A 26553-nucleotide genomic window follows, 5' to 3' on the forward strand; every position below is an offset into this window, starting at 1 on the left:
GCATGCCATTATCTAAAATGTTGTTATAGAGGCCTTCATTAATTTTGCCATCAACCAAAATTAAGGAGCAGAGCACAGGTGTCAGATTCTACCATTGCCACAACACAGGGAAAATAAAACTCAATAAGCATCAGCCACTTCCACACACACCCATGTTATTGCTTATCACACCATACAGCCTTTTTCCTATGCTACACAAACCAACAGCAGCACTCTCTACATCACTGTAAACAATGTAACTCATTCACTCATATGAACAGTTGTTCCTGTGTAGCAGTGTGACTGTGGAAATGCTACCCTGACATCTTTTGATGAATTTTCTGTCACCAAATTCTGTATGCGAGTTGCAATAAGACCTAAACATTTTAGAGTTTCTCAGTCCATATCTGTTAATTTCTTATGAATAACAGAGCAATGATTGGACTATGTGCTTTCATCATTCTAACACAGAACGCATCTACAATAATGCTGCATTGGACCTGTGTGTACATACCTCAAACAAGTAACTTGTCATAAAACAGAGCAGTGTCCAGTGACGTTTGGCTTCATAGTGTGCATTTTGACAAATTGTAGCCGAGGAAATTTAATTTTTCACACTGAAAACAGTCTCACATCATTATAGATTTTCTGACAAATTGCAATTGTGTATCAGATTGGGATGTTGTTGTGAGCTATGCCTGGATGGCTCTGTCAATAAAAACATTGTCAACAAAAAGCAGGGTTCAGAGTTAGTCCCAGTCTGGCACCCAGCTTTACACATAATCTTGTCAAATGATCACAGAGGGATAATTTTGTAACAAAGCTACAGATATTAGTTGTATCTGTAGTTATTCTGCATTTATTCCTCCAAATACATGTTTTAATTATGTCGTCTGGCAACGAAAATAACAATTCATGTATTACTGATTAAAGAAAGCTGTCACATGTCCACTCATTGGTTTAACAATGTCTTTTGTGTATACCTTATGTATTATGTACAAATTTCACACTTGTGTTATGATTTGTAACATAATGTGTTGGAAGATGTCTATTTTGTACATATAATGTTTTCAGGTTTATAAAACAACATGTGATGTGGCAGCGGCACAAGAGATGTATAACAGGTATTCAGAGGTGCCTGAGGATGGTCCATGTCCTTGGGGAAAGTGGAGAGATATCATAATGGCTAACAGACAGCCCCGTAAGATGCTTGTCCAGGCAAATACTTTTGTTAAAGGTAAGAAAATCATCAGTGTTTCTGCCTGGAGTTTCCAGTGTTTGACTTGTTAAATGTAATACATCTTGTGATCAAAGTGTATATTACACTTATGTTTCTCCCTCCAGCGTCTCATGGCTCTTTTGTGAGTTTGTGCGTGGTGCACTTGCGGCACTGAGCTATTGCTGCCATTTCGTCCTTCCCAGGCTGCATTCCCTTCTCCATGCCCCACCGGCCATGTTCTCGCCCCTTCCCTTCTTCCCTCTCCCTTCCCTCACCCTTCCCTCTCCCCTCCTCCCCCCTCTCCTCTTCCCCCGTCTCCTCTTCCCCCGTCTCCTCTTCCCCCGTCTCCTCTTCCCCCGTCTCCTCTTCCCCCGTCTCCTCTTCCCCCGTCTCCTCTTCCCCCGTCTCCTCTTCCCCCGTCTCCTCTTCCCCCGTCTCCTCTTCCCCCGTCTCCTCTTCCCCCGTCTCCTCTTCCCCCGTCTCCTCTTCCCCCGTCTCCTCTTCCCCCGTCTCCTCTTCCCCCGTCTCCTCTTCCCCCGTCTCCTCTTCCCCCGTCTCCTCTTCCCCCGTCTCCTCTTCCCCCCCGGCCGTCTCCTCTTCCCCCCCGGCCGTCTCCTCTTCCCCCCCGGCCGTCTCCTCTTCCCCCCCGGCCGTCTCCTCTTCCCCCCCGGCCGTCTCCTCTTCCCCCCCGGCCGTCTCCTCTTCCCCCCCGGCCGTCTCCTCTTCCCCCCCGGCCGTCTCCTCTTCCCCCCCGGCCGTCTCCTCTTCCCCCCCGGCCGTCTCCTCTTCCCCCCCGGCCGTCTCCTCTTCCCCCCCGGCCGTCTCCTCTTCCCCCCCGGCCGTCTCCTCTTCCCCCCCGGCCGTCTCCTCTTCCCCCCCGGCCGTCTCCTCTTCCCCCCCGGCCGTCTCCTCTTCCCCCCCGGCCGTCTCCTCTTCCCCCCCGGCCGTCTCCTCTTCCCCCCCGGCCGTCTCCTCTTCCCCCCCGGCCGTCTCCTCTTCCCCCCCGGCCGTCTCCTCTTCCCCCCCGGCCGACTCCTCTTCCCCCCCGGCCGACTCCTCCTCCCCCCCGGCCGACTCCTCCTCCCCCCCCCCGGCCGACTCCTCCTCCCCCCCCCGGCCGTCTCCTCCTCCCCCCCCCGGCCGTCTCCTCCTCCCCCCCCCCGGCCGTCTCCTCCTCCCCCCCCCCGGCCGTCTCCTCCTCCCCCCCCCCGGCCGTCTCCTCCTCCCCCCCCCCGGCCGTCTCCTCCTCCCCCCCCCCGGCCGTCTCCTCCTCCCCCCCCCGGCCGTCTCCTCCTCTTCCCCCCCGGCCGTCTCCTCCTCTTCCCCCCCGGCCGTCTCCTCCTCTTCCCCCCCGGCCGTCTCCTCCTCTTCCCCCCCGGCCGTCTCCTCCTCTTCCCCCCCGGCCGTCTCCTCCTCTTCCCCCCCGGCCGTCTCCTCCTCTTCCCCCCCGGCCGTCTCCTCCTCTTCCCCCCCGGCCGTCTCCTCCTCTTCCCCCCCGGCCGTCTCCTCCTCTTCCCCCCCGGCCGTCTCCTCCTCTTCCCCCCCGGCCGTCTCCTCCTCTTCCCCCCCGGCCGTCTCCTCCTCTTCCCCCCCGGCCGTCTCCTCCTCTTCCCCCCCGGCCGTCTCCTCCTCTTCCCCCCCGGCCGTCTCCTCCTCTTCCCCCCCGGCCGTCTCCTCCTCTTCCCCCCCGGCCGTCTCCTCCTCTTCCCCCCCGGCCGTCTCCTCCTCTTCCCCCCCGGCCGTCTCCTCCTCTTCCCCCCCGGCCGTCTCCTCCTCTTCCCCCCCGGCCGTCTCCTCCTCTTCCCCCCCGGCCGTCTCCTCCTCTTCCCCCCCGGCCGTCTCCTCCTCTTCCCCCCCGGCCGTCTCCTCCTCTTCCCCCCCGGCCGTCTCCTCCTCTTCCCCCCCGGCCGTCTCCTCCTCTTCCCCCCCGGCCGTCTCCTCCTCTTCCCCCCCGGCCGTCTCCTCCTCTTCCCCCCCGGCCGTCTCCTCCTCTTCCCCCCCGGCCGTCTCCTCCTCTTCCCCCCCGGCCGTCTCCTCCTCTTCCCCCCCGGCCGTCTCCTCCTCTTCCCCCCCGGCCGTCTCCTCCTCTTCCCCCCCGGCCGTCTCCTCCTCTTCCCCCCCGGCCGTCTCCTCCTCTTCCCCCCCGGCCGTCTCCTCCTCTTCCCCCCCGGCCGTCTCCTCCTCTTCCCCCCCGGCCGTCTCCTCCTCTTCCCCCCCGGCCGTCTCCTCCTCTTCCCCCCCCCCCCCGGCCGTCTCCTCCTCTTCCCCCCCCCCCCGCCGTCTCCTCCTCTTCCCCCCCCCCCCGCCGTCTCCTCCTCTTCCCCCCCCCCCCGCCGTCTCCTCTTCCCCCCCTACGCTCTCCCCTCTCTCCTCTTCCCCCCATCCCCTCCCCTCTGCCCTCTCCCCTCTCCTCTTCTCCCCTCCCCTCCTACCTCCTCCTTCCTCTCCTCCCTCCCCTCCCCTCCCCTCCCCTCCTACCTCCTCCTTCCTCTCCTCCCTCCCCTCCCCTCCCCTCCCCTCCTACCTCCTCCTTCCTCTCCTCCCTCCCCTCCCCTCCTCGTGTCCTTCCTTGATTACATGGGCCCAATTATCCTGCTATTCCTTATGGTTTTGTTCTTTTTCTCCCCTTCTTTGACCTTCCTTCTGTAGTTTGTCACCACAGTGTTAGCTGACTGGGGAAGAACTCTTTACTTAGAATCTTAAGCATGTGGCCTTACTGCTTCTGTTACAGTCCATCTTGGAATTTCCATTGTTTGAAAGTGATTGCTTGTCATCCTGGAGCATCAAAACTCTGCCACACCAAACCGACCTTGCTGTGGCTGGGTGGCACCCATGGGAGAGCCCCTGACAGGATTGGGTAGTATGAGGATTGACGCTTTGCATATGAAACATATTAAGCTCCAAAAATCTGGCTGTTCTTCCATAACCATCTGTTTGATTGGGAATGAATTCCTTAATGCTGCTTCTTATGATCTTGCAGCCTTCCCTTGCTATCCTCTGGGAGGAGGGCCAGGCTCACTGGGTTGGAGTGATACCCTTTCCTGTCTACCTGGTCTTCGCTGAATGTGGATGCCCATGCCATTAGGGGAACTCTTCCGTTCAACCACCCATGTGCATTAATTGTCATTGCCATCACTCTCCACACTTAGTGGATTGGCTGGTTTATAATAAGGAAAAGAAGATAAGAGTTGATCATTTATCCTACTCTGAGGCTCATCAGAAATATTAGTCTTCATCCTGTGTCTGTGACTTCTAATTTTGCCTCTGTTTTGTCCTTTTCCCCTTCCATCTTATTTTGCCTCTGTTTTGTCCTTTCCCTGCTCTTTCCTCCTCCTTGTCCCAGTTGTGCCACATCTCTCTTCTTGCACTCCCCTGTGGGTGGTGCTCCCCCTACCCAGCCAGAGATGTGTCCACAGTCTTCAGCCCCCCCCCCCCCCCCAACCTATGAAAGATAAAATGAAGTAATACCTGAACAAGGCCTCTTCGGTGTCACAGAAGGTGCCAACTCCCCTCTCACAACCTGAGCCTGGCCTCTTGTTTATGGTTGTCAGCCTGTCCTCCTTGGTGACGGGTGGTGACATAGCAGGTTGACCAGTTTCGGCTTATTCACCCCCCATTTGGATCCCCATTCCACACCTATGAAATGGAATTGCAACAGATACTGCCATCACCTTCAAGAGCTACAATTTCTTATTTTCTCATACTCTGAAGTTTGTGTCATTTTGCAGGAATCTCATTTTACTGATGCTTACTTACCAATCCTTCATGGGTTTTGTACTTTGTCGGCCCTCGTGAGGGCTTACGGTGATATTTGCATGTTAGTCTATATGGGTATTGTTAGTATATGGCTCCCCTTTCATACCACAATGGAAGCAGTTGCCATCCAGGTCCACTTGGAATCTGAGGCCAGTTTACAATCTCTATCTCCCTTCTGGCAGGCCACCTATGCCCACTGCTCTTTGTCTGGTTGTACTGATGAAGTCAGATACAATAATTCATGACACTGGCATTGCTGTCCCCAACTCAGTGGGCCCTTTTGCCACCGGGTATCCTGTGGTGGAACACAGCCATTGCCATTGTCATCATTGATAGACATTGAGCCTTAAGTGGCACCCATCCTTTGCTGGTCTTATTAAATTTAAGTGCCTTTGTGCCAAAGCCCATTACATAAGTAAACAGAGCAAGCTGGTGTATTAGGAATGCTTTTCCCTAGATTCTTCCGTCCTTTCGTCACAGATGTGGGCTATGCTCAGCGTCCTCTAAGGTTGCCAACGGCCTTCTTCCATTCTAGGTGGCCTTTTGGGGATCTGTCAGCTCACGCAGGACGCCTTGTGGCCCATTTTGCAAGGGCTTCAGTGTTAGCCCCCTATCTGACCACCTTCAGCCTTCAGAAACAGCAGGCCGATGCCTCCCATTTGATAACAAACCTTTTACTGAATGGTAACTACTTCTGGCCCTCTACTCTTCCCACAATTCAGCCCGTGGCCCCAGTTCCATTCATAACCAGTTGCTTCAACACCTCATTGCTCCACAATGACAATATCTCCTTCGAGTGTTCAACTGTATTTGTCTTCAAGGTGTTTCCCCTCTCAGTGAAGGGATAGTATTGTGGTTCCTGTCTTTAAGCCTGATAAGGATCCATCATCTTTCGATAGTTACCAGCCAATCAGTCTGACCGATGTCCCCTGTGCAAGTTATTGAATGGACGGTGGCTCATTGGCTCCTTGAACCTCGAGACCCCAATGTCTTCTTACCAGTGTGAATTTCGGTAGGGATGGTCTCCAATCAATCATCTGTTTTGGTTGGAAACCACAGTTCGCTTGGCCATTTCTCAGCACCACCATCTTGTCACAGTTTTTTTCATGTCTTGGCACCAACACTTCTTTATTACACTCCATGACAGGTCTTTGGGGCCCCCTCCGAACTTTTATTCACCAGTTCCTGTCCCACCAGACATTCAAAGTTCAGGCTGACTCCATTTTCAGCTTTCCGTGGACCGAGGAAAATGGCATTTCATAGAATTCCATTTTAGGTGTCGTTCTGTCCTCATCTCTATTAATGGACTTGGTACCTCCATCAGACTATTGGTCACCCCTGCTCTGTATGTGAATGATTTCTGTATCTGTGCTAGTTCCCACTCAGTGGCCTCAGCTGAGAGACAGTTCCAGGGTGCCATTAGGCGGACTTCCACGTGCACTCTTTCACACAGGTTTAAGTTCTCTATCGTTTTTTAAGTTGTGGGTGGTGCATTTCTGTCACTGTACTATGGTCCATCCCGATCTGGAGCTCTACTTTGATGCCAAACACCTGACCGTGGTCCCCCAGTTCTGTTTATTGGGTCTTCTTTTCAACAGCAAGCATGCTTGGCTGTCCCAAATCTGCTTTCTTAAGTTTAGCTGTTTCCGCTTATGGTTCAGTTGCACCTTCCACATTGCTTGTCTTTGCCCAATGACCCCTCCAGGGGCAAATTTGCAGCTTCACATCAAATTCCTTTTTGTTCAGTCATGGACCAACTTTTTTTTGTGGTGGGGGGGGGGGGGGGCTGTCTAATCAACTTTGTGCAATTAAGATGACTCCTGCCATGTGTATTCTTCCTTCTGCCTCTCCCAGCAGGAATCTCTCATTCTCTGCCATCTTCATATCAGCCACACCAGGTTGATCCCTGTTTTTACTCTTCAATGACCTGGCTCCCCTGCCATTTTCTAGTTGTGGGGAACCATTCACTGTGATGCATATTTTTCTGGACTGCTTCGTGACTTTTGGCCCTTCACACTAAATATATGCTTCCACTCCCCTTGTCACAGGTGTCAGCAAACGACCTTTGTGGGGTTACACCTGTCCTCAGTTTTACTCATGAAAATGGTTTGTCCTAGCAGATTTAAGTACCTGAATTTCCTTCTGGAACTAGAATCCCATGGTTTTTGTTGGCATTGGTTTGGGATGCCTTCAGCCTTGCCTCCATGATGGCGAGGTTTTCCCTCCTGCCTTTTTCCCTATGCTTTGTCTGGTCTTTTATGCCATTTTGTACCATGCACGTTTTTTGTATCTTTTTCGCCTGGTGCTATCTCCTTTGTGTTGCAATCACGGTGTGGTGTAAGGATGGGGACGGGTCGGTGGCAGTGGGGATTGAGATGGGTCGGCAGCGGTGCTGTCACCTCAATGAGCATAGCACATCTGGGGCACCCAGTGCTCTTGTCATCCCCTCTCCCCTCCTGTTCTGTACAGTTCCTGTCATTCTGATTATTCTTCTAGCTCTTTGTTTACCTGTTTTCCATCCTCATTGACTGGACTATGCTCTTGATATTGTTTCTACCTTAATTTGTGCTACCTTAGAACATGGGACCAGTGGCATCGCTGGTTGGCACCTCTTCCCCCGACCCCAGTAACCATCCAACCAACCAACACTTGTTTTCCTCAGACTCATGACCATTATCCCCTGCTTATTTATGTGAAACATGTTGCATTTCATTAGTAATTTGACATGTCCCATGGTACTGTATCTTACTGGATCTAAGGTGCTGATTTAATTTGTTGCATATTTCCTAAATATTTCCATTTACTCCAACCTAAACCTCTCTCTCTGAATTTGCTCACGAAAATGAAAACTGTGAAAATGATGAAGTTGGTTTGTGGAACTCTCAACATTGTGGTCATCAGTGCCTGTACAAGTTCCAGTCTCCCCATTTCCAGTCTTGCCCCTAACCCAATGATGATGAGGACAACGCAAACACCCAGTCACCAGGCAGAGAAAATCCCCGATCCGGCCGGGAATTGAACCCAGGAAAACTGTGAAGGTGGTCCTTTTGAAAAGTATGAATATCTCTCTTGTCCCTTCCCCCTAAAGAGTTCTTTTGTGAGTTCATGCATGGGTCCTGATCTTTTGCAACCCTTCCTCCCTTCCTGGGCTGCATTTTCCTCTGTGTGCTCCTCCCTCCTCATCCTTGCTCCTTCCCTGCTGCCCCCCCCCCCCCCTCTCTCTCTCTCTCTCTCTCTCTCTCTCTCTCTCTATCTCTCTCTCTGTATTCTTTTTATGTCAACCTGGCATTCTACCTTGTTTATTGTATTCCTTGTGGTTTTGTTTCCCTTGCCTTTTCTCTTTCGTCCTTTTTGGCATTTTTGGTTCTTCTTTGCAGTTTGACCCCACTTTTAAATTTTCTGTCTGTAGTGTGAGCCATTTGGGGAAGTCTTTAACTCCCCCTCTAGCATCTACAGCATGGCAGCATGGGTTCCTCTCCTCCCTTCCTTAGCCTCTTCCTTCCTCACTGTAACCCCCCTCCACCCCGCTAGGTCACCATGATGGGTAGCCAGTCCAGATGGTGGGGCCACTACGTACCCATCTGGCTGAGTCCCCTGACAACACAGGGATTGCACTTCTGATGCTTGATATGTTGCCTCACCATGCATGCCTGGGAGTGGTTGGCTGTCATTCTGGAGCATCGTAACTCCCAGCAATGGCCACCATGCCAGACAACCCTTGCTGTGGGTGGTTGGCACCCATGGGGAGAGCCCCTGATTGGATTGGGTGGTATTAGGGTAGATGCTTGGCACATGAAGCGCGTCAAACTCCAAAAATGTGGCCATTCTCCTACAGCTGTCTCTTCGAGCATAAAGGATCATTGAATGTGCTTCTTATGGCCCTGTGGCCTTCCCTTCCCTGGCTACACCCTGGGAGGAGGGCCAGGCTCGCCAATGTGGAGCAAAACTCTTGTCCTGCTACCTGCTCTCCGCTAGGATGTATGGGGACACATTCATCACTGCAAAGCCACTATTTTTTGTGGAAAACACCAAAGACAAGTTTGGCAAAGTGGAGTCTCTCAGTAAGATGCAGTCAGGTTCCCAGTTGATCAAAGCTGCTTCTGCCACACAGTCTGTAGCTCTTTGTGCTTGTGACTGTCGTGGCGACGTCTTACTGTTTGTTATGCCGCACTAATCTCTGAATACTGTCCAGGGAGTAAATTTTCATCAGGACCCTGTCCTTCAAATGAATGAGGTACTTCAGGCTAGTCTGGAATGACAGAGCATTCATTTTGTTCAATACACGCAGAAAGGTCGTAAGGACAACTGCACAGATACCAGCACATTTACTTTGGCTATCGAGGGAGATACCCTCCTAGAAAAGGCCAAGGTTGTGTGCTATTGGCATGAGACGAAGCCAAACGTCCCACTATCTATGAGGTGCTTTTGGTGCTTGGGTTTTGGGTGCATGTCTTCCCAATGTTCGGCAGACTCTGTGTGGTTACTGCGAATATCCACTCCATGAGCAGTGCCCCTGTGTCCCACCACCCATGTGTGTAAATTGTCACAACTATCACTCTCCACACTTACCAGATTGCCTGGCTTACAAGAAAGAAAAGAAGATACAAGAGTATAAGTCCCTGGATTGCCTATATTAGAGTCATGCTCATCAAAATTATGACTGACTCCACCCTGTGTCAATAGCTTCCTGCTTTGCCTCTGTTGCGTACTTCCCCTCCTCCCTCTTCCTTAGCCGAGTCCTATCTCCCCTCCCCTCCCCTCCCCTCCCCTGCGGTTTTCATGCCTTCCCCAGCCAAAGAAGTCCTCCTCCCCCACCTACCCCCACCCACTTTGGTGCCTACCGGTGATGAGGACCCTCTTGAGATCCCTTCCCCCAGCGTCTGACTGGAGGGCTGCTACCACAACTCAGCCATAGGAAACACACAATCTGTGCATTCCAAGATCACCCACTCTGTTTCAGTTCTGGGTCTTGCAGAAGCCTGCTCTCCCTCTGAGCCCTGTCCGCCTCAGCCTTTGGAAGAAGAAGAAGAAGAAGTCCCAGGACAAGCACCCCACCCCAGTGTCCCCGGAGCTATCATCTTCCCACTTGCATCCTGAATCTGACCCCTTATTTATGAATGTCATCCCATCCTTGTTGGTGACATGGCTGCATGATTGGCTTCAGCTCATTGGCCTCGCATATGGATACCCACTCTGTGATTATTCAATGGAGCTTGGAACTGTAACAGATAGGGCTGTCACCTGCCAGAGTTGCAGTCACTTACTGCCTTTTATCTGGCAGCTTGTGTCGTTCTCCGGGAGTCTCATTTTACTGAAGCTCACTCACCGACCCTTCATGCATTCCATGCTTCCCGTTGGAAGCAGGTAGACTTTTTGAGGGTTCCAGTGGCATCTGCACATTGATCCAGAAGGACATTATTCTTGCCAAAGCCGATTACCTAACCAAACAGAGCAAATGGGTGTGTTGGAAATGTTTTGCCTCCTCTCTAGGTTCTTCTGTCCCTTCTCGCACATGTGAGCTACAGTCCATACCCTCCAAGGTTGTCAGCAGCAGTCTTCCATTCTGGGCCTTGCCCTTACAAGTGGGCTTTGTACAGATCCAGGAGTTCTTGAAGAACACCTTACAACCCATTTTGTGATGGCATTGGCATCGGGCTCCTACCCAGCTGCCTTCCTCCTTCAGAAACAGCAGGCTGAAGCTTCCCCTTATGTTTTACTCCTTGTCAGGTGGAATCCTACAATGAACCTTTTACAGAATGGGAACTTCTGGCCTTCTATTCTTCTCATGGTTCAGGTGATGACCCTGACTCCATCCATAACCAATTGCGTCAACACCTCAATACTCCACAATGACAATATCTCCTCCAGGTGTTAAACCATGTTTGTCTCCAAGGCATTTTCCCCTCTCAGTGGAGAGACAGTATTGTGGTTCCTGTCCTTAAGCGTGGCAGGGATCCTTCGTCCCTTTGTAGCAAACTGGCCCATCAGCTTGACAAATATTCCTGGCCCCCTGCCAGTTATTAAAACAGGTGGTGGCTCATCAGCTCAATTGGGTTTTTGAATCTCAAATCATTTCATCTCCTTACCAGTGTAACTTTCGGGAGAGACAGTCCCTGATCAATTTTTACTTAGCACTGTTCTCAGCTCTCCGCAGACCCAGGAGAATGACATTCCACAGCGCTCTGTATTAATTGTTCTTGTTTCTCTAATCATTATTAATGGACTTGTTTCTCTAATCATTATTAATGGACTTGTGGCCTCTGCCAAACCATTGCTCACCGCTGCCCTCTATGTGAATGATTTCTGTATTTGGGCTAGCTCCCACTCGGTGGCCTCTATGGAACGACAGCTCCAGGCTGCAATCCGGTGCACTTCCACATGGACACTCCAGGATGGAATGTAACAATAGTAGAGAAGGAAAATTGCTACTCACCATATAGCGGAGAGGCTGAGTTGTGATAGGCACAACAAAAAGATGCACACAGTTATAGCTTTCGGCCATTAAGGCCTTTGTCAGACACAGACACACACACACACACACACACACAAACGCAACTTGCACACATGTCTGTAGTCCCAGACAACTGAAACCACACTGCGAGCAGCAGCACCAGTGCATGATGGGAGTGGCAGCTGGGTGGGGGTAAGGAGGAGGCTGGGAAGGGAGGGGGATAGTATGGTGGGGGTAGCAGACAGTGAAGTGCTGCAGTTTAGACGGAGGGCAGGAGAGAAGGTGGGGTGGGGAGTTAGTAGTGGAAAGGAGAGAAATAAAAAGAAATTAAAAGACTGGGTATGGCAATGAAATGACACCTGTGTAGTGCTGGAGTAGGAACAGGAGGGGGCTGTATGGGTGAGGACAGTGACTAATGAAGGTTGAGGCCAGGAACCGTAGGATGTATTGCAGGGAAAGTTCCCACCTGCACAGTTCAGAAGAGCTGGTGTTGTTGGGAAGGATCCATATGGCACAGGCTGTGAAGCAGTCATTGAGATGAGAGATATGTTTGACAGTGTGTTCAGCAGGGTGGTCCACTTGTTTTTTGGCCACAATTTGTTGGTGGCCATTCATGCTGATATACAGTTTGTTAGTTCTCATGCCTACATAGAATGCAGCACAGTGGTTGCAGCTTAGCTTGTAAGTCACATGACTGCTTTCACATGTAGCCCTGCCATTGATGGGATAGATGTTGTTAGGACAGGAGTAGGTGGTGGTAGGAGGATGTATGGGACACGTCTTACATCTAGGTCTATTACAGGGGTATGAGCCATGAGGTAAGGGACTGGGAGCAGGGGTTGCAAAGGATGAATGAGTGTATTGTGTAGGTTCAGTGGACGGTGGAATACCACTGTATGAGGGGTGGGAAGGATAGTGGGCAGGACATTTCTCATTTCAGGGCACGACGAGAGGTAATTGAAACCCTGGTGGAGAATGTAATTCAGTTGCCCCATTCCTGGATGGTACTGAGTTATGAGGGGAATGCTCCTCTGTGGCCGGACTGTGGGACTTTGGGAGGTGGTGGGAGACTGGAAAAATAAGGCACTGGGGATTTGTTTTTGTACAAGGTTGGGAGGATAATTGCGGTCAGTGAAGTCTTCAGGGAGACCCTCGGTATATTTTGAGAGGGACTGCTCACCACTTCAGATGCAATGACCACAAGTGGCTAGGCTGTATTGAAGGGACTTTTTGGTATGGAATGGGAGGCAACTGTCGAAGTGGAGGTATTGCTGGTGGTTAGTAGGTTTGATATGGACGAAGGTGCTTCTGTAGCCATCTCTGAGGTGGAGGTCAACATCTAGGAAGGTGGCTTGTCGAGTTGAGTAGGACCAGGTGAAACAAGTGGGGGAGAAGTTGTTTAGGTTCTAGGTTCTGGAGGAATGTGGATAGGGTGTCCTCATTTTCAATCCAGATAGCAAAGATGTCATCAATAAATCTGAAGCAGGTGAGGGATTTAGGATTCTGGGTTTTTAGGAAGGATTCCTCTAGATGGCCCGTGAATACCGTATTTATTCGAATCTAAGGCGCACTTTTTTTCCGGTTCTTGTAATCCAAAAAACCGCCTGCGGCTTAGAATCGAGTGCAAAGTGGAAGTTCTGAAAAATGTTGGTAGGTGCCGCCACAACTAACTTCTGTCGTCGAATATATGTAGTGCTTCGCAGGTACAAAGATAAATACTAGCACCAAAACCTCTGCGTCAGTAAATAAATTTTAAAAAAAGGTGGAAGACGAGCTTTTTTTCTCCGCCCTGAGTTTCGACCACTGCGTTTTCATACATTATCCAACGAAGTAAATACAAATTCCGTATTGTTCATCTTCGAATGTAGCAGCATTTCAATGCACTACGAAAATCCGACTGGCAAGACTGTTTGGGATGTTTGTCAATATGGCCAACTCTGCGTTCTGAATTTTTTCCTACCTGTGAGAAGAGATGGTTGCTAATAGGAACTTTATGAATTGTGAATCACATGCAGTATTCTCTCCACAATAATAATAATACAAATGTAAACATTTTGCCATGTATTCTTTCGTGTTTGCTGCTATCTCATTTAAATCCTGTCTGCCTAATAAACTACGAAACTATAGTGAGACAACAGCAAACGCGGAAGAATATACATATCATGTCATGTATGTATTCGTATTATTCTTATGCCGAATAGTGATACGGTCAGAAATGAAGCACGGCAATTGATTATATTTTTAAATCTAAGTTGACTCTAATTTCTGTGCAGAATGTAATGTACTAAAGAGGCATCTGCAAAGATTTTCAAACAGAGAGAAAATTCTCGTTCAGAACATCTTCTATCATAGTAAGTAACAACAAATAGCAGTCTCTTGCCATTGTTTCGCTAATGAGACGATTCCTCTTTTTTTTTTTAATTGTAAGTGGCGGTAGCGCACACAAAAGCAAGCCATGCCGCGAGCGGCGACAGGTCGTAAATATTCATTATCAGAATACGACAAATAATGCATGACACAGTACAGTAATGCATTTTCAGCTTTGAGTGACATAAACTCCTATAACAAAGAGAACAGCACTTATCATATCAACGAAAAATAAGCAATCAATTCAAACCAGACGAAGCATATGAAAAAGGAAGGGTACCCATATAAATACGGACGCAGCACCTGACGCATAGCAACGGCTACCTGGTAAAGCTTAACTGCTAAGCTTACAATTCTAACCAAACTTCTATAGCTGTATCGTCATTCATTCGACCTAAATTGTGTCTCGTGTTACAATGGACCAACTTTGTTTCGATTTGGAGGTGCGGCCTAAAACTTTTCTCTCCCCTTGAATTTCGAGCCTCATTTTTCAGGTGCGGCTTAAATTCGAGTAAATACGGTATGTTGACGTAGGATGGTGCCATGCGGGTGCCCATAGCTGTACCCCAGATTTGTTTGTAGGTAATGCCTTCAAAGGAGTAGTAATTGTGGGTGGTGATATAGTTGGTAATGACGACTAGGAAGGAGGTTGTTGGTTTGAAATCCATAGGGAGTCTGGAAAGATAGTGTTCGATAGCAGTAAGGCATGGGCATTAGGAATGTTAGTTTACAGGGAGGTGGAATAAATAGTGATGAGCAGGGCACATCGTGGTAAAGGGACAGGAACTGTGGAGAGCCTGTGGAGGAGATGGTTGGTATCTTTTATATAGGTGGATAGGTTCCAGGTAATAGGTTGAAGGTTTGGGCTACGAGAGCAGAGATTCTCTCAGTGGGGGCACAGTAACTGGCCATAATGGGTCATCCTGCGTGGTTGGGTTTATGGACTTTAGCAAGCATGTAGCAGGTGGGAGTGCAGGGAGTGGTAGGGGTAAGTAGAGAGATGGATTCTGGGGAGAGGTTCTGGGATGGGCCTAAGGATTAGAGTACCGATTGGAGATCCTGCTGGATTACTGGAATTGGGTCACTGTGGCAAGGTTTGTAGGTGGAAGTATCTGACTGCTGACGGAGTACTTCCACCAGGTATTCCTTGCGGTTCAAAACAATGTTGGAGGAGCCTTTGTCCGCAGGTAGAATTATAAGGTCGGGATCCATTTTTAGATGGTGGACTGCTGTTCTGTTTGCAGATGTAAGGTTAGTTTGCATGTTAAGGGATTTGGGGAATGATGGAGAGTCCCTCTCAAAATATACCGAGGGTCTCACTGAAGCCTTCATTGACTGTAATTATCTTCCCAGTCTTGTACAAAAACAAATCCCCAGTGCCTTATCTTTCCAGTTTCCCACCACCAACTCCCAAAGTCCCACAGTACGGCCACAGAGGAGCATTCCCCTCGTAACTCAGTACCATCCGGGAATAGAGCAACTGAATTTCATCGCCAGGGTTTTGATTACCTCTCATCGTGCCCTGAAACGAGAAATTTCTCGCCCACTATCCTTTCCACCCCTCCTACAGTGGTATTGGTATTCCACCGTTGGTCGAACCTACACAATATACTTTTCCATCCTTACACGGCCCCTCCTCCAAATCCCTTACCTCATAGCTCATACCCCTGTAATAGACCTAGATGCAAGACATGCCCCATACATCCTCCTACCACCACCTACTCCTGTCTGTTCACTAACATCACCTATCCCATCAAAGGCAAGGCCACCTGTGAAACTAGTCGTCATGTGAGCTACTGGCTAAGCTGCAACCACTGTGCTGCATTCTATGTAGGCATGACTAGCAACAAGCTGTCTGTTCACATGAATGGCCACCAACAAACTGTGGCCAAAAAACAAGTGGACTACCCTGTTGCTGAACATGCTGCCAAACATGATATCCCTCATCTCAATGACTACTTCACATCCTGTGCCGTATGGATCTGTCTCACCAACACCAGCTTTTCTGAATTTGGCAGGTGGGAACTTTCCCTACAATACGTCCTACATTCCCGTAATCCTCCTGACCTCAACCTTCGTTAGTCACTGACCTCACCCATCTAGCCCCCCTCCCTGTTCCCATTCCAGCACTACACAGCTGTCATTTCACCACCACACCCAGTCTTTTAATTTCTTTGTATTTCTCTGCTTTGCGCTACTAACCCCCCTCCTCACCTTCTCTCCTGCCCTCCGTCTAAGCTACAGCACTTCACTGTCTGCCACCCCCACCATACTATCCCTCCCCCCCACCCTGCCTTACCCCCACCCAGTCGCCACTCCCTTCATGCACTGGTGCTGCTGCTCGCAGTGTGGTTTCAGCTGTTTGAGCCTGCAGACGTGTGTGTGTGTGTGTGTGTGTGTGTGTGTGTGTGTGTTGCTGACAAAGGCCTTATAGCCGAAAGCTATAATTGAGTGAATCTTTTTGTTGTGTCTATCGCAATTCAGCATCTTCTCTATATCGTGAGTAGCAACTTTCCTTCTCTAATATTGTTCCACATGGACACTTCCGCACAGTTTCCAGTTCTCTCCTATTAAGTCAAAGGTGATGCATTGCTGTCACCGTACTATGGTCCATCCTGATCCAGAGCTCTACCTCGATGCCCATCATGTAACTTTGGTCCCCTAGTTCCATTTCTTGGGTCTTCTTTTTGACGACTAGGTCACTCGGTTGCCCCATACCCATGTTGGCTGTTTCATGTAAACTCAATTTTCTTCGCTCCCTTGCCAACACCTCTTGAGGTGCGGGCATTCAACCCGTCCCTGCATTTAAGAGGCATTAGTTCCATTGTCTGCAGACTATGGTTGTCAAGTTTATGAACTAGCTGCCCCTTCCACACTGCTCGTTTTGGCTACAGTTCACCATCATGGCATCCTTTTAGCCACTGGTGCCTTTTTGCAGTAGCCCTATCGATAGTCCTCTGGTTGACACTGGGATCCCTTCCATTTCAGTTTGGTGGTCCCAGCTCCTGGTTTCTTATGCCATCACTATCCATTCTTCCCCTGCTCACCGTTCGTATTCTATTTTTCTCTCTACTTCGGGTCATCACAGCCTGCCCTTAGGTGGGTTTATCGTTTGGGCTCTGTCTCACTTCTCATGCCATAGCTTCCATTTCCCCTCCTTGTCCTCTTCCCCACATTCTCTCCCAACCACCTCCCCTTCGTTAGTTCCTCAGCCATGGATTCTGAAGGCTCTCTTTCGGGGACTAAAAGCTCCATTGTTCCAATGGTGTTCTGTAGTCCCCCCCTCCCCGAATGTTCTTATGGGAATTTCAGGATGCCATCGTTTTTTAGAATGATGGCTCTGAATCGTCAGATCATATGGGCTATGCCTTCATGTCTTCTGTTGGCAAGGAACACCGTCTCTTTCCTGCCACATGTTTGGTGTTTACTGGGGAATTGGTGGCCACCTATCAGGCCCTCTTGTTTTATTAAACAGTCCTCCCTCACCCAACTTTTGTTATGTACGGACTCAATGAATGGCGTTCAGGCTATCGCTCAGTGTTTTTGCCACCACCCCATGATCTCTGCCATCCACAACCTTCTCACTGGTCTTGGTGATGTTGCTTGTTTGGTTGATTTCCTTTGGGTTCCTGGCCTCATAAATATCCCAAGTAATGAACTTGCTGCACATCTGCGTGGGGAAATTACCACCTACCCCTGTTTTCTGTGGCCATTCTGGGGGCGTATTTGCGACTTTACATCAAATTCCTTTTGGCTCAGTCATGAGCTGACTGTTGGGAATCTACCCTCCCTGTCTAAGAAACTTCATGCCATCAAGGAGACTCCCACAATGTGACACTTTTCCCTATGCCTCTCTGTGCAGGAATCTAACATCCTCTGCTGTCTTTGTATCGGCCATACTAGGTTGACCCATGGTTTTTAACTCTGCAGTGAGGCACCCACCCCCCTGTAGTTGTAGGGGTCCACCCATGGTGATACAGATTTTGCTGGACTGCCTCCGCCTTTTGGCCCTTCAATGGCTAAATTATTTTGTTGTTGTTGTGGTCTTCAGTCCAGAGACTGGTTTGATGCAGCTCTCCATGCGACTCTATCCTGTGCAAGCTTCTTCGTCTCCGAGTAGCTAATGCAACCCACATCCTTCTGAATCTGCTTAGTGTATTCATCTCTTGGTCTCCCTCTACGATTTTTACCCTCCACGCTGGCCTCCAGTACTAAATCAGCGATCCCTTGATGCCTCGGAACATGTCCTACCAACCGATCCCTTCTTCTAATCAAGATGTACCACAAATTTCTCTTCTCCCCAGTTTTATTCAATACCTCCTCATTAGTTATGTGATCTTCCCATTGAATCTTCAGCATTCTTCTGTAGCACCACATTGTGAAAGCTTCTATTCTCTTCTTGTCCAAACTATTTATCGTCCATGTTTCACTTCCATATATGGCTACACTCCGTACAGATACTTTCAGAAACGACTTCCTGACACTTAAATATATACCCAGTGTTAACAAATTTCTCTTCTTCAGAAACGCTTTCCTTGCCATTACCAGTCTACATTTTATATCCTCTATACTTCTACCATCATTAGTTATTTTGTTCTCCAAATAGTAAAACTCATTTCCTAATCTAATTTCCTCAGCATCACCCAAATTCATTAGACTACATTCCATTATCCTTGTTTTGCTTTTGTTGATTTTCTTCTTACATCCTCCTTTCAAGACACTATCCATTCCATTCAGCTGCTCTTCCAGGTCCTTTGCTGTCTCTGACAGAATTACAATGTCACCGGCGAACCTCAAAGTTTTTATTTCTTCTCCATGGATTTTAATTTCTACTCCAAATTTTTCTTTTGTTTCCATTACTGCTTGCTCAATACTAAATTATTTAAGGGAATAAACTATATTTTACGAATTTTTCAATGGAAATTTATTTAGATTTGGTGTAATTTTTTGTCATATATTGTAAACACTAATTGTAACTATTCTATTTTCCAGATGAAAAGGTGTCACTGAAAACATATGAAGCATCACATGAAGGTCTCATTGAGTCATTCATCGATAGATTCCCATCATCTGATGTTGACGTGATTTTGGAAGAGTTGTGGGAAAAGGACCAAAAATATTTTTGATGTGTCATTGTGTTATAAAATGGAAATGCTGTGATATCTGCATTTAAATAAAGTTATTTTTATGCTTTTAATATTTTATTGTTAGATGTTGTCCAAAACACCGACAGTACAAAAGAAATGTATGAGGTACATTTCAAAATTACTTCCAAAAACATTTCACGCGCCTACACAAATTCACACACAAGGATGTGAAGCAGCACTTGAAATTGAGCATCTTACATTGGATTAGGTTTGGTTTGCAGTGCCTGTCTCTGACTGCATTGATCAGATTTTCATCATACAGGGCAAGAAATTGCTTCTTGCTGCATATGGTTCATTCACAGGTGACAAGATTGTGTCAGAGTGACTTTATGAAGAAATGGCAGGTACTAAAATGTAGATACTTATGATGTTTAGTGGGCTTGATCTGGACAGAAGTTCGAATGGAGAGATGCAGGTAAACATCAGAAGGGGGTATGATGGGCTATGGACCAGGTGAAGTAAATGGACTTCCTCAGACCTCAGCGTGTCACCTTCCTAGAGGTTGCTCACCACCTCTCTAATGGCTACATTCAAGCCTCTGTCTATAGACTATCCACTAACCATCAACAATACCTGCCATCACGTCCACAATAAAAGGTATGGATGGAAGTAAAGTTCCTCTGTCCTGTTTATATGGTTATTGATGACTCAGCACTTCAGCTATTCAGGAAGTAGTTACCTTTCCTTGTACAGTCACATAAATTTCATTCAAGGAGTTTCCTGTAGCACTTTTTTACTGATTAAGTTGCAAAAAAATAATCTGAATTAAGATTTGTTCAGCCCACCGACCCCTTCCTGTCTCCACTTTCCCTCCTTGGAGGTCATTTTTATGACAGTGTATCCTGTATGAACATATTGACACAGGATCAGGAAAGAAAGATCTGTGCCCTTCAGACACAACTAGGAGAAGTCAGAAATTAACTAACAAGGGGATCTTCCGGTCTTGGGAAATTCGGTTCAGGATGAGACATCGCAGGTTAGCAGTATACCTTAAGGGTGTCCATTCATAGAAGCCTTAAAGCACACTATCTAGAAAATTCTGAAAAGAAAGGGCTCTGAAGTTGAAACGTAGCACATACACCTCTCATATTTGGGTCATAAGTAGCAAGATAGCAGTTAAGTGGAGGAGGTCAGTCAGTAATGGGCTAGACTGTCATGTGGACGATCTGGTTTCTGGTCTAACTATCTGCTGGTTTAGTTCCATTTTATTTCGTAATTGTTTTAAAAATTATAACAACTGTTAAATAAAGTTAATGACATAAAGTATTATCAGTTAAATCATAATTTTTGTGTAATGGCTGTCATAGTTACTTAAAATATGAGTTACGTTCATCAGTATTTTCTTTTTAAGAAGTTGAATAACTTCAGATGCATTTTTAATGGAGGTAAATTAATTACAGCTCTCACAAAATTCTGGGTGGAGTTTCAATTATATAATTTTTTTTTCTTTGTAGTATCATGTACATTTGTCAATTTCATATTTTATGTGTTAGCACCAGAATGATAATTGTCATAAAAACACTGAAAACAAAATATAATTTGGCAGCTCGCATAGTTTACAGAAACAACATTTATAAAATGTTTGTTGAAAAACATACTTTGTTCACATTCCTGAGAACTTCTCTTTCATCAGAAATCCTGGAAGCATACCAGGCACATCGGATCATTTCCTTAAAAATTGGCAATGATGGCTGATTGTATTTTTATACAGTCTCCATGAGAATTTATTTATCTATTATTTTCAATAAGATAAGCGCAGTTTTGTGTACAATTTATCAGATTTTTTACTTGTCTATAAAAATACATGTCACTTGGTTGAACAAGTTGAGTATATTTCAGAGGAATCACTTTAATTGTACATGTTGTTTAATTTCTTCTCATCCTGAAAAAAATCGTCGTATAATTCCGGCTTTACTTACGCACCCCAAGAGTCAATAATTAACAGAAACTGTTCTTGACCCACATAAGACTTCAAACACCAGTTGAGAAAGTCTGTAGACATTTCTGTCATTAGCTTCCCAGATTTGGAAGATGTTATTACAGCGTTTTTATAATTTTGCTTATATTCTTTTACTACCTTTTTAATTTTTTTTATTTACCTGGGGGAACTAAAGTTATAGGTTGCCTCGTTTAAACACGCACACACTTGAGGTAAGATGTTTCCAGACAGAGAGCATATTGAATGGTATACGTATGCATCACTTTATTCATGTCATGTTTTGTAACAATGAAAATGCAGATAAAATACCTTTCGCACTATCCAAAATGTTTTAGCATTTAATATCTGTTGATAACTTGTATTGTACTTCTGATTCTGAAAATGTAAGCTTTAGTACAGACACTATAGTTAATATGTAATGGATGTGATAGCATATTTATAGCTGACTGTATGTAACTGATTGTAATTATAATGTAAATATTATAAATTGCTGGGTAATAGCCAAGGAAACTTTATTTTAATGTATCAATAATCTTTGCATATGGAGTGTCTCTGTCGTGCTGCAAGCAGAGAGGAAGCAGAGCAGCTTGAGTGATGAGAGTGCGGGAATGTTTGTTGGGCGCTCCCACAGACACGGTGTGCAGCTATGACAATGCCAATATATATGCACCAAACTCATTAGCCTGCAAGTATTGAGAGCATGGTAGTTGTGGACAGCTGGAGGAAGTTGTAATTCTAACTACTGCCTGTCCCATAATGATTCGTGGCTCTGTAGATGACTCGGGGCTCTCGACCAGCAGCGGCAACGGTCGCAGCTTAGCATTTTCATCAGCTGCGTTCTTAGTCATCCACACAGCTACAACATTGTAAAACTGATAAGTGACAAATGACTAACCTAAATGATAACCTGCAATAGTTAAAATTTGTAGGGCACCTGTGGTCATTGTCCTTGGGCATTATTGCCAAACAGGGTCCCTTTCCTTTCCATGCAGCCATCAAGTGTCATAAAATGAAAATTGAATAACTATATACTGCCAGTTTTGTTTGTTTGCTAATGACCAGTTTGTCTAAATTTTCTGCCTCAGTAACTGTTTGTTCTTGTATTCCATAACAGAGGCTTAACTAATTTAAAATTTTGGGTGTTAACTTCATTCACTTAAGGTAATATAAAATTTTGCTGGCAAAACTAATAAATAAAGATACAGCACAAATTACGAGTGTGCAATTTAGTTTATTCTGTATTTAGCTTAGCGAGTGACTTCTGCTGGCTTGGTATGTATTTTGTCATAACATTAAAAGTAAAATCAGTAGCTCTTTTGCTTGAAGTAAATTCAACACAGTCTTTCAATAATTAAAAGTAAACTGCTTACTTTTTTCCAAATTTTGCATTATGTTATGCTGAGGTTACTGGAAGTCATCTTTTTTACATAACAAAGTTTTTGTTAGCTTTATTTAACCAGTAACTTCACTTAACTTTACTGTCAAAGTTCAGTATTTCAGAATAAGTATCTGCAAACTCTGTGCTTTCTGATCCATTTATTTTCTCATGAACTGTTGTGTTGTGGAAAGTGTGACAAACTGCTGTTGCCACACAAGTGATTATTTGTCTGTTTCTTTGCCATTATCTTTCTTAAGATTCTGAAGATTCATTGCCTTAGTGGGCTGCTGACTGCTTAATTATCACCTTTTTAGCTAATTAGTGTTTTTTTTGTATTATCAATATTTTTGTATTAAATATTACTTCAGAAGGGTCTGTTGTACACTTTCTTCCTCCTAGCCAGTATTATTTTCCTTCGATGGTGATAGTCTTAACTCACTGTAAAATTTCATAAGGCATATGCGATCATGGTCAATTATATCGCAGTCCAGTAGGTTGATTACGAAGGTCTTTTGCTTCCTTCGAGAGCCAGACACTGTTGTATACCAACTGATACTGACCTACAGGCAAGAAAAAACAACAGAAATTAAAGTATTTTGTCAGAGAATCATGAAAATAGAGAGTAAAATAAATTTTTAAATACACTGCAATAAATACCTGTCTTTCATTCTTGATAACAAAATCTTTGTTGAAATTCAGTATTAGTTTTAACGTCTGGGTTTGAAAAGTGTCTGCAGCAGCCAAGGTTTCTTAGGTTGTCACAGTTGCTTGTCTTGAAACAAATCCTGTCACTTTTTGCTGACAAATTCCGTGCTTAATTTGGTATCTGAACTCAGCTGTCACAAGCTTTAAATTCAAAATCTGTTAACTTTTGTGCTGCTGCTAAAACCCACTGTTGCAAGTTCCATGTAGCCCCTACTGATAATTTTCTTGGGATTCCACAAAATGATCATACATCCAGGAACTGATTGCTGTGTACTTATCAAATTCATTGCCTCCTCCTTTTATTTCTTCCTCCCATTCCCTCTTTCTTAACCAGTTGCATCTCTCCACCCCCCCCCCCCCTCCCCCCACATGGTGTGAGCCTTTGCAATATTAGCAATGTTAATTTTGTATTCCAAAAAACAACGGTCTACTTCTCTTGCCCTTTTTTCTCCTGGTTCATATTCGCTGATGAGCTATGGTCTATGAACTTTCCAAAAGGTTCGTTTTCGAGAGCAAATTCACCATCAGTCAAAAATATTTTTTCACCAAACATGTCCATAGCACGTCTGTAAATTTCTTCACCCATCAAAATTGCGTCATGAGAAATTGTCGCTGAAGATTCTGATGCTGTCAAATTATTTGCAGCAAGCAAGATTTCATAATAAACAACTCCCCCCCCCCCCCCCCCTCCCTGTGGGTCTGGGGGTTAGAAAAGACCGGAGGTATCCCTGCCTGTCGTAAGAGGCGACTAAAAGGAGTTCTCAGTCTTCAGCCCTATGAGTCCAGGTCTCATTTTATGGTTCGACCTGCCGCTTTCAAATTCAACAGAAATGCGGGCCATTTGGGGAAGGACGCCTCACGTGGTGCACGAGTGATCCATAGTGCCCTTAGATTCAGTCACCTGAATCTCTTGTCATGGCTTTGAATCTCCACCTGCGATTCAAGTATTTGGGGGAGGACACTTTCCGTGGTATGTCATCTTCTCCCGTTGTCTCCTGTCCTCTTTCGCCGCCATGACAGTATTGGATTTCTCTGCGCCCAATATCCAGCACAGTAGCCAGTCCGTTGTGTTGGGGCCCTCATGTACCCATTTGGTGGTAGCCCCCCTGACAACACAGAGACCGCACTGCTGGTGCCTGAGCTGGAATATCCCCATGTATGCCTGTCTTCCTGGGACATCAGGACTCCTGGCAATGGCCTTCAAGCCAGTTGGCCTTTGCTGTGGCTGGGTGGCGCCCACGGGGAGAGCCCCTGATCGGAGCGGGTGGCATCAGGGCAGATGACCTGCAATGAAGCAGACTGTCATCTCTTGCTGGTGACTGTAAGACATCAGCAGTCTCTAACAAGGGAACCTCCCCATCGCACCCCCCTCAGATTTAATTACTAGTTGGCACAGTGGATAGGCCTTGAAAAACTGAACACAGATCAACTGAGAAAACAAGAAGAAGTTGTGTGGAACTAAGAAAAAATAAGCAAAATATACAAACTGAGTAGTCCATGCGCAAGATAGGCAGCATCAAGGGCAGTATGTACTCTGAAGCGCCGTGGTCCCGTGGTTAGCGTGAGCAGCTGCGAAACGAAAGGTCTTTGGTTCAAGCCTCCCTCAAGTGAAATTTTTTTTTTTATTTTCAGACTATTATCAAAGTTAAGGCACTCAAACATAATCAACTTCGCTCTCTAAAATTCCAGAACATGTTCAGATTTGCTTGGACACGTGCAGGATTTGACGGTCTACACACGGAAAAATTTGAAAACGTTAAAAACATATATTTTGACAGAGCACAGGGAAAACTGCGACTGTGAAACTGCTGCATTCATTTGTTGCTGTTCATGTGACAAACTCTTATATTTTCATCACTTTTTTGGGAGTGATTATCACATCCACAAGAAAACCTAAATCGGCAAGGTAGAAGAATCTTTTACCCATTCACCAAGTGTACAAGTTAGATGGGTCGACAACATATTCCTGTCAGGTGACGCACATGCCGTCACCAGTGTCGTATAGAATATATCAGATGTGTTGTCCTGTGGAGGAATCGGTTGACCTATGACCTTGCGAGGAAATGTTTTCGGTGCCCATTGGAGAGGCACGTCATTTCGTCTACTAATCGGACGGTTTTGCGGTGCGGTGGCAAAACACAGACACTAAACTTATTACAGTGAACAGAGACGTCAATGAACGAACGGACGGATCATAACTTTGCGAGAATAAAGAAAGTAAAATTTTGACTCGATGGAAGACTTGAACCAAGGACCTCTCACTCCGGAGCCGCCCACGCTAACCACGGGGCTCCTGAGCTCACGATATCCTTAATGTTGCTTATGTTGCACATGGACTACTCGGTTCGTATATTTTGCTTATTTTTTTCGCAGTTCCACACAACTTCTTCCTGTTTTCTCGATTGATCTGTGTCCAGTTTTTCAAGGCCTATCCACTGTGCCAACTTATAACAAAATCTGAGGGGGGTGCGATGGGGAGGTTCCCTTGTAAGAAGGGCAAGACCAAATACAATGCCGACATGACCCTAAATCGTTTCCCTCCCTCGCTACACCATGGGGGGAACATAGGGCTACAGAACGGAGAGAGAGCCATATTCGCCTCGGTTTTTAGTCTGTAGTAGAAGTGATGGGTTACTCCTTTCTATATACGAAGCCTCAATTTTTCATTGAGTATCTTGAGGTTAAGTTTGGAGAAGTGACAGCACTGTCCACAATGTGAAACGGCGCCGTCTTGATTCAGACAGCATCCCCAGCCCAATCCCAAGTGTTAATTGCATGTGACAAGCTGGGTGATATTCCTGTTTCCGTTACTCTCCATAAAAGCCTCAACATGGTCCAGGGGATCATTTTCCATCGCGATCTCCTCTTGCAGTCTGACGCCGAGCTTCGCACCCATTTAGAACGGCAATTTCATCCAGCAGGTTTACAGGTGACCCAAAGACAACAGGGTTGCTACTGGGTCCTTCATCTTGGCCTTTGAGGGTGATTCATTGCCTGAAAAGATCAAGGTGATAGTTTACCGCTGTATCATTAAACCATACATCCCCTTATGTGGTGCTTTAAGTGCTGGAAATTTGGGCACGTCTTCCCGCTGCACTTCCAGCGCCACATGTTGAGACTGCAGACGTCCACTGCCCCCAGATACTCCATGTGCACCACCTCCCACTTGTATCAACTGTGGAGAGCACCACTCCCCCTGCTCGCCAGATGCCCAGTACTCCGAAAGGAGCGGAAAATCGTGGAGTACAAGACCCTGGACTGGTTGACTTACAGAGAGGCTAAACGTAAATTTGAAAGATGACACACCATTCGGTTGATGTAGACATATGCTGCAGAAATATCACCATCTCTGTCCCAAGTGCCAGTGTTTCCTCACTCTATGCCACGAACAGTGGTCCCTCCGGACCACCAGAATACATCCGCCCCCTTAGTGGTAGGAGGCAAATCTTCCTCTGTTGCTCCCAAAGCACCTATTAAGGGAACAAGGCCCCTCCAATTGCAGGGGACATCAGTCCCCTCTCCCCTCGTGCAGAAGCAACAGCCTCCTCCGGTTCCTCTTGTGTGGAAGGGGTCCCTTGGGGCCCTCTCTCCCAAGGTCTCCACTAATGCCAT

The 26553-nt window shown here is 46.7% G+C and overlaps 1 protein-coding gene across 3 annotated transcripts in view; it reads left to right on the forward strand.

Annotated features, from left to right (window-relative positions):
* LOC124600577 (dipeptidyl peptidase 3) overlaps window positions 1-18969 on the forward strand; it is a 143186-nt gene extending 124217 nt beyond the window's left edge. For all 3 annotated transcript variants that reach the window (XM_047136175.1, XM_047136174.1, XM_047136173.1), the window contains exons 14-15: window positions 1054-1216; window positions 18765-18969. In XM_047136175.1, the coding sequence (XP_046992131.1) occupies window positions 1054-1216; window positions 18765-18898 (297 nt within the window). In that variant the 3' untranslated portion in view covers window positions 18899-18969. The remainder of the gene's footprint in view (window positions 1-1053; window positions 1217-18764) is intronic.
* Window positions 18970-26553: the final 7584 nt, after the last annotated feature.

The sequence above is a fragment of the Schistocerca americana genome, chromosome 1 (genome assembly GCF_021461395.2).
Source record: "Schistocerca americana isolate TAMUIC-IGC-003095 chromosome 1, iqSchAmer2.1, whole genome shotgun sequence".
Lineage (NCBI taxonomy): Eukaryota > Metazoa > Arthropoda > Insecta > Orthoptera > Acrididae > Schistocerca > Schistocerca americana.